The sequence below is a fragment of the Capsicum annuum genome, chromosome 7, assembly GCF_002878395.1.
Source record: "Capsicum annuum cultivar UCD-10X-F1 chromosome 7, UCD10Xv1.1, whole genome shotgun sequence".
In the NCBI taxonomy this organism is placed as follows: Eukaryota; Viridiplantae; Streptophyta; class Magnoliopsida; order Solanales; family Solanaceae; genus Capsicum; species Capsicum annuum.
In genome coordinates this window covers 213262316-213271234 of record NC_061117.1, presented here as the reverse complement: position 1 = coordinate 213271234, position 8919 = coordinate 213262316, and the positions used below count along the sequence as shown (strand labels likewise).

Genomic DNA, 8919 nt, shown 5'->3' with positions numbered 1-8919 from the left:
CTTTTTTGGGTTATTAATTAGAAACTAACACCAAAAACTATGAAAGAAAAAATCTTTTTGATATTTTCATTATATAAGATTGTACAAAGCTCCTATTGAAAGGAAAAAATATTTTTTGAAGTTTTCGAATTGTGAATAGTTAATAAAAGGAAAATCTTTTTAACGTTTTTGATTTTTGGGTAAATGAATGTAAAAAGTAAATATATATATATATATATATATATTTAAATTGTGAAAAACAAAAGTCATAAAGAACCCTAAAAACTACCGAATCTCTTTTTTTTTCACTCTTTTATTTTCTTCCTTTTTTCACAATTTCTTGGCTACACATTTTGCTTCTAACTCATACTTTTGCCCAAATTAGTCTGTCAAATGACCTTGTTACCCTCAAAGATGCAACATTTAGCACGTAGTGATGTCTTAGAGGTGAGTTTCCTACAAAGGACCAAGTGGGTCCCGCTAGGTCTAAATATGATGTAGATAAGCATGACCTAAAGGCTGATCGACGCGGGGGTTTACTAACAAGGCTGTTCGAGGGAACGTATGGTCGATAGTGGCTGCTTTAGCTTTCCACCCACCCCATACCAGCCAACGGCTCCCCCTCCTAATCTAAGGGTGACTCAACAAGAAGTCGTGTACACAGCGTGCACAACGGACTTGTTGCAGAAAGAATGACTTGGGTTATGCACATGATGCCAGATATAAAAGCGGTAACACATAGTATAAATACTGTAAAAAAAGAGCACGAAAACACTCTACAATGATAAAACAATAACACAAAATAACACGAACAAAATGTTTATACACCTATAGTGCCAAACTAAGCTGATACAACTCCAAAAAATAAGCTCGAATTCTAAAATGCTCCCCAGCGGAGTCGCCAGAGCCGTCACACCCCTTTTTTTCCAACTCCAAAAAGATATCGATTTACGATTCGAAAGGGTTTTTATTATTAAAGTGATAAAATATTGAAAGTTTATTTCAAAAAAGGACTATTTTTACATTCAAAATTAGAGTCGCCACTTGGCATAATCCGGTGTGCCAAGTCACCATTGGAAAATCCTTTTCTAAATCATTTGACTTTTGAAACTGGTTTGCGAACAGAGTTCTAGCTAAGGAATTCTGTTGATCGAGGGGAAGGTGTTAGGCACCTCTCGATCCTGTGGTTCGACCACGATCGCTTGGTAGAGTGTATCGGCTAATTGTGACATTAAGGATGTATAAACCACATAAAAACATAACATTCAAGCACACAAACAAATCACCCAAAATTCAAAACCAAAATAATGTACAGTCCAAAATAAAAACATACGGAAAGGTAAAACTTATTCTATTCTAAACTAGTCCTAAACTAAACTCTAACCCGCCACCTCGGGCCTTCGTCACGAACGTTCTCCGGGTACAAAATACTTCGGGGCATTCTCCGACGAATAAACACAAATACCTCGGGGCATTCCTCGGCCAAATGAAGACACTTTAGTGCAAGAAAATTAAACTATTCAACAAAATCTCAAACTTTCAACAAAACAATGAGTCTTAAACTTTGCTTACCCAACCTACATTGCCTATCCATATAATAAGTCTATCACGTTTCATATCAACAATAAATCAAAATTAATCTGAATTTACCCTTTTCATTGTTTCCTTAATCCTGCCCCTCATTTTTTATGTATGAATTTCAATTATGAAAGTAATTATCCACTCCCAATATCAACATCGATTTAATGCCAATGACTAACTATTCAGCTACGCAACATCGGAACATCAACCAAGTTTATCCAGTCCACAAGCATCGACAGACAAGCACAACATCATCAAACAAATAAAATAAAACTATCGGATCGACATCCACCATAGCATAAAATATAAAGTTAAGAAATGGACCTCAGTGACTGACATTCGATGATAGTTTAAAGAATAGTGCCTGGTCCAAAACTCTCAAACCAAACACCTCGAATGACGAACAAATCCAACTCGGTATGGGAAAACAACCTCCGATCAGATTTCCAACTAAAAAAAATAGCAATATGACACCCAAATCGAATATTGACTTGACTTGGTCTCGGAAATTCCTGATGATCCTGATATCGATAGCAAACCCCACAATGGATGATCCCAAAAGCTCGATAAAATCTAGCAAAAAACCAAACACCAGCACGATTCGAACTCCGGTGAGTCGCCGGTGACGAAAATGACCAGAACAGCCAGTTGCCGGCCGGAATTCATCCGGAATCAAAGGAAAATAGAGGAAGTTTGGCCGTTTTCAGACCCTCTTTGCCGGTGATATTTAGGCGAGGAATCTCCAGTCTCCGATCCCTCTCCCTGTCTTCGATCTCCCTCTCAATCAACTCCTTAATCTCTACCCATTTCAGTGTTTTTCTCCGTCTTTAGTCTGCTTCACCTCCTCTTTTCTACTCATTCCATTTGTGCATCCAGTGACGTGCATGAGATGGTGTTGATGATGAAGTGGGTGTGTGGTGTGAGTATGAAAAATGGGAAGAGTATTGTTGCAGTCTCCTCCTCCCAGAGAATGAAAAATTCTTTATACCTATTGTTGCCTGTGTATATCTCTCTGTGTGATTTTGCTCGTGAGGAATAAATAAAAACTATGGAGTCGGTGGAAATTGTGTTTTTCAATATGACCTCTAAGAATATTCTCTATCTTAAAAAAATGGTCCCCCTCTTTTCAATTTCATGCTATTATTATGAGGATGATGACTAAATGGGTCCTTTTTTGTTAGGTGTACTCGTGGGTCCCCCCTTCTTTTTTTGTTGTTAATGTATTGTGTATAATCATGTGTTTCTAGTAAGAGAAATAAAACATGAATGGGTAAATGGGGTCACGTGAGTGGGGTGGGCTACCTAGGGGTGAGGTGGGGTAGTGGGTGGTTTATTTTGATTGGGTAGGATGTTAGGATAAGATAAAATTAGTTAGAGGTTATTGTTTTCGTCATTTTGTGGAGGGATTATTACATGGTTGAGGGTACATGGTAGGATAAGGTAAAAATGAGTAGATTGAATTTTGGGAGGGATAAAATTACGTGTCTACATGAATCAGACCACAAGGATCTATCATGTGCAGTCTCTCCTTACATTTTTGCAAGGGACTATTTCCACTGTTTGATGTAGGTTAATTTAATATTCCACTTTTAGGATCACTTGCACAAGTTGCAGAAAACATTAAATAAAGGAAGAATGATGAAATATCGGGCGTATGAATAAGTCACACGTGATAAAATCTACTAGCCCATCCACTTCAAAATTACTTCAGACATTACCTCAGGCTCATGTGGTTGAAGTTGTGTCAATCTTTACTTGAAATTCAACCATATGAAATCGATCCTCCAATTTCAATGAAATGCATCATTTTAGTCTTCTTGTAGTATGGATATCAACTGATAATATTGTACAAAAGGTCCCTTTAAGTTTTTGTTTTGTTTGTGCATGTAATTTGAACTTTTTAAATAGTATTTTTTCTCATAACTATGAAAATCTCACAAATTATGAAAAATATTAAAAAATTTTAATTCTTATAAAATGCTATCAAATGAGTAAATCAGTGGTCATAAATAGGATATTATAATATCCTAAAATACTATATTGATAAATTACACATCTATATTTTCTTTATATAAAGATCCACTAATCAACAAGTATAGTAGCTATTTATTATACTATATAATCATTTTATATGGTATGGATAATCTCTTCATTGTGAGCATGAGACGAGTGTATCACATTTTTATCATTCATGATTGCTTCTTATAAATTCATTAATCAGGATATATATATATATATATATATATATATATATATATATATTAAGATGAGTGTATATTGAACTCAGAACCAAAATAAGCCATAAAATTTTAAAGATGATCAAAATAGGCCACCTATTTAATAAGTTACCAAAATAGGCTAAACTTAATAAATTATTATGTTTTCCACTTTTTTCTTAATGGTCAACTGACGGAAATGAATAGTAAATACAGTTTGTAAAACGTAATATTTTATTACGTTTTTCACAAAAAATAAAAATCAAAAAAGCAGTGTGTTGTCACAACAATTTTATGTCAAATCATGTAGTTTGTAATAATTTATTACGTTTTACAAACACTGTTTGTAAAACGTAATAATTTATTACAAACTATAAACAGTGTTTGTAAGTTGTAATAATTTATTACAACTTACAGCTGTTTTTTTGTACCATGTCACATCACCTTTACTTTCCCCCACTTTTAAATGTAGCCCACCCCACCCACGTAGCTAACTCTCAAATTGGACAAAGAACAGTAATACTACTTTGAACGTTAGAGATTTTAAAAAGAGAAGAATATTCATATGCTGAGTTAATTAGAATAAGTTTTAACTATCAATAAAAAAAGAATCTTTATTTTAATTACCAAGAAACTCGGGCAAGTATGCCAGAACAACTCCTTTTCCAAACTATTTTGCCAAATACCCAAAAGTTTTAAAACATTGGTCAAATACCCACGTAATTCTACCTCACTATCAACTTTTCAAACTTAACAATTTCAGCCCAACTTTTATAATAATTCACTTTAACCCAATACTTCCAACTTAATAAATTCACCCACAAGTTTCTAATAATACACTTCAACCCACTCCATCATCCAACATTATATATACAAAAATATTTAGGTTTTTCAAAAATATTAATTTTTTTTTCCAAAAGCTAAAAATAGAAGGTAGTTATTTTTTCCTCCAAAAAGCTCCGATTCCGGCCACTTTTCCGGCGTTATTTTTCAGCGATTAGCTGCAAATCAGTTCACAAACATCAATAACTTGTCCATTGCATCTATTGTTACCCCATTTATTTTCTATCTTCTCAAACATACTTTCCACCTTTGTTAAAAAGCTTTAAATCACTCACATTACTCAAAACCACTTTTGAAAGTGCATTATAGCATTTCAGGCGACTCCAAGTTCATTTCTCTATTCCATAAACCCAATAATCATTGATTAGAAGCAACATTTGCAATTTCAATTTTTTCTACAGATATCTGTAAAAAAATTGACCCGTCATCGTCAGTCATAGACCATGCATATAACCTGATATAGACCGTAAGCATAATCTACCATCGAGCAAAGCTTAATTCTAGGATTCTATTGCAGAATTTGTTCTGGTTTCTGGTGATTTCATGGGAGAATGGGTGGAGACTCCCAAATGTTGGAAATGGAGATCATTTACCAAGGTGATAATTCCCATTCCTATTCGCTGCAAGAGTTCGTACGACAAATTCATTGCAAACGTAATGCAGAGCGGTGATTAGATTGCGCGCCGAGCGACGTGGTTATTAGGTATCTAATGCATTCTAGGGAAAAGGTGAATCCTACGATCATAAATAGCGATGTACGTGTGCTGAAGTACATAATGGATGCTGATACAGATGACTTTAGGCCTATTTTGAGGATAAATATGGTTGAAAGGTTCTTTGAAGGACCGCTAAACTCATCAGCACCCCCACCACGACGCTCGAAAGTTGACAATGATTTGATCGATGATGATTTGAATGATTAGAAGAACGGTGGTGATCATCCAATTAATATGGAAGATGATTCTATGAATATGGAAGACTTTTCATTGGACTCGCAAGATGATGAAGAGGACTGTGGAACGGTATCACAACTAGGATACTCTTTCTCCGACGGAACCAATTTCTGTTGTGGTCAAACATTCGTCGATAAGAAAGAGCTGAAAATGCTACTAAACGCAGCAACGGCGAAGCATTCTTTTGATTATTATATGGAGAAGAGCTGTACGAAATTGATTAAGGAAAAATGCTTATCTCGTGGTTGTGGCTGGTTGTTGCAAGCAAAAAAGTATCATAAAAGCTGGTTGTTGAACATGCCACCCACAGGCACAAGAAAGTCTCATTCGAATTGATTGCTTCAGTATGCGTAAATCAATTTCGAGATGTAAGGGTCCAAGCATAAGAGAAATTCAAAGAATTATATTTAAGGAGTTGCGTTGCAACGCAAGCTATTGGATGTGTTGGAAAGGAAGTGTAATTGCAAAGAACATCATTCGTGGGACACCGGAGCACGGATATGCTTGCTTGCCGACTTTTCCCCATATGGAGTTATTGAATTCCGGGTCTTCTTACTTTATCATGGTAAACCGGATGGATGGATTGTTCGTTTACTACTTTTTAGCATTCGAAGTTTGCATACGGGGATATGCCCACATGATAAAGGTAATTGCCGTCGATGGCACACATTTGTATGGAAATTATGGGGGCGTTCTGTTGAGTGCCATTGGACAGGACACTGAAAATCATATCTTTCCAATTACCTTTTGTGTCATTGATAAAGAGAACGATGCTTCTTGGACCTTCTTCTTCCAGAAACTGAAGTCTATCGTAGAAGATGAACCAGATCTATGTGTCATCTCTGATAGGCACATTAGCATCGCCAATTCCTTCTCCCATGTATACAGTTGTGCACATCACGGACTTTGCATGAGGCACCTCGCTGAAAATCTTTGCGTAAATTTACACTGCGGAGAACATTTTTATCTATTCTAGCCGCGGCAAAGGCTTATTCCTTTGATGAGTTTACTGATAATTTTACTGAATTGAAGAGTAAGTGCCTCGAGGTAGCACATGTCTTTGAAAATGTTTTTGGTTTTGAAAAATGGAGTAGAGCACACTTTTCGGGCAATAGGTACAACGTGATAACCACAAACATTGTCGAGTCGCTCAAATCGATTTTGATGGATGAACGGGTGTACCCCATGTCGTACATATTCAATTCAATTGATAGAAAATTTGGTGAAAAATTTAGGGAGCGGCATGCCTTTGTCGATAGTAAAGAGAACATATTTGTGACTTATGCGAAAAGTATCCTAAGGGATAATAAGAGCGCGAGCGATTTATTGTATGTAAGTAATCCAAACAGGGTTCTCGACCAGTATACGGTGTTCAGCAACGGCGTCACTTCCAAAGTCAATCTCTTGAAGATGAGTTATTCTTGTCGAAAATTTGACTTGGTGAAAATACCGTGCGAACATGCAATGGAAGCTTTGCGAGCAAAGTATGGCGATGGTGAAGGTTATTTAACACCATATACAACTACTCTTTGCCAATTTATAAAGATGAAAGTTACCTCCCCGCATACTCGAAAGTAATTAACGTTGTCCCACTGGAGGTCGAATGGACTGTGTCACAGGAATCGCTAGACACTAAAATTTCTCCACCCCCTACGATACCAAACTCGGAAGGAAGAAATTCAAATGCACTAAGGGCATCGGTGAGACACTCAAGTTCAAAAGGAGGAATAGGTGTTCAATATGCAAGAAATCTGGGCACAAAAGAACCACGTGTAGAATGGCCATCAAATCATAAATAGGCTTTTTTTAGCTTCAGTTGTAAAGCTACTGTTTTGGTGGCTAAATGTGCCTTTCTGTAGATTTTAACCTTCAGTTGTAATAGACCTAAATTTTTGTCTGCGGTAGACTACATAACGTCTATGATGTATATTTCCCAAGGTTTACAAAATACTACGTATTGGTTATATTATTCCTTATCTAACACGCTATCTTCGTCATTTTCTCGCCTTATCTCTCCAATTGATGCAATGAATCATTACTTCCCTTGTTTCTTATTCTCATTTAATGAAAAGCTATAAAAAAGTCTGTTCAAGAGAAAAACCACTAGTATACGCAAGCCAAACATTTTTTCTTCTCAAACACGTCGACTGACCATTGGGTGGACATATGAATGGACACCATCTATATGTCTATAAGTACAGGGCCTATTTGTACGTAACCCTTCACTTGTTACTAAACCCAAAATATCAGAAACCCTCTTCTTATTCTTCTTCTTCTTCTTCTTCTTTTTCTTTTTGTTCTTGTTCTTGTTCTTCACCCAAAACTGAAATCATGCCTGGCCTTAGAATTGACCTTCGGCCAATCAGATGAATCCCCCCTTGTTACTATGATCTGTTGCTTCTTTGAAGTGACTTTGACCATCTTTTCCATGGCCTGGGAGAAGATCGACAGTATTTAGAGCGTGAGCTCCGCCAAATTGCTCATTTTCTCTGAGCAATTCTGGAGCGTCTTGAAATGAATGGCAACGACTACATCACCCCCCACCATCCCTATAATTTAGTTTACTTTGTTATTTTAGTTTATGTTTGTAAGTTTTTTTGGTTTGTTCATTGCTGGAGAAGCTTTCTTGTAGGATCTTGTTATAAGAAAGCTTCTTCTATTTCCCCCCTTTTGCTGTAGATATTATTATGTTATGTAATGAACAAGTTTAATATAAGTATGTTTTAGTTTGTTTTAACATTGTGTTTACCATCTTTGTTGTGATCTTTTTTTTTTTATGTGGCGGTTATTCTTCTGTACAAACAAAAACTCAAATTAAATATGTATGCTTTATTCAAATTACAGTACTGTAGCTTAGCTTGAATAATTTTCGAATGAGTAAAAAGTAATATATAATCTATCATCAATTGTATACTTAGTCCTTCCTCGACTGGACATATCAGTTGATCGTAGACCATGTGAATCAATGAGTTATCGGTTAAATTAAAACAGATAATAACATATTTTGGGGTTGGTGGAAGAAAATAATTTAAACAGATTATCACGTGTTTTGTGGCTGGTGGAAGAAAATAATTAAATTAAAAAATAATTTAAATAGATAATTACATATTTTTTAAATAGATAATCACATGTTTTGTGGCTGGTGGAGGAAAATAATTAAATTAAAAATGATTTAAATAGATAATGACATGTTTTGGGACTGGTGGAAGAAAGTAATTTACTTAAAGAAGATTTAAATAGATAATCTTAGAGTGGTGGTGACACTTAATAGACCATCGTAGATCATGACCTATGTCAGCCATCGATTAGTATGGTCTACCGTAGACTTACACCTTTAGTAGTGCATC

General features: G+C 35.7%; 1 protein-coding gene across 1 annotated transcript; it reads left to right on the top strand.

Moving 5' to 3' along the window:
* The first annotated feature begins 6011 nt into the window (after positions 1–6011).
* LOC124885891 lies at positions 6012–7150 on the top strand. The gene is made up of 2 exons (XM_047394146.1): positions 6012–6509; positions 6605–7150. The coding sequence occupies exons 1-2, from the start codon at positions 6012–6014 to the stop codon at positions 7148–7150; spliced, it is 1044 nt and encodes a 347-aa protein (XP_047250102.1).
* The last annotated feature ends 1769 nt before the right edge of the window (positions 7151–8919 follow it).

What these genes read in the sequence shown, in the direction of transcription:
- LOC124885891 (XM_047394146.1), top strand. Translation starts at nt 6,012, where the DNA reads ATGTGTTGGAAAGGAAGTGTAATTGCAAAGAACATCATTCGTGGGACA. An exon ending in ACCTCGCTGAAAATCTTTGC is followed by an intron (nt 6,510 to 6,604) that starts GTAAATTTACAC and finishes ACTGAATTGAAG; the next exon opens with AGTAAGTGCCTCGAGGTAGC.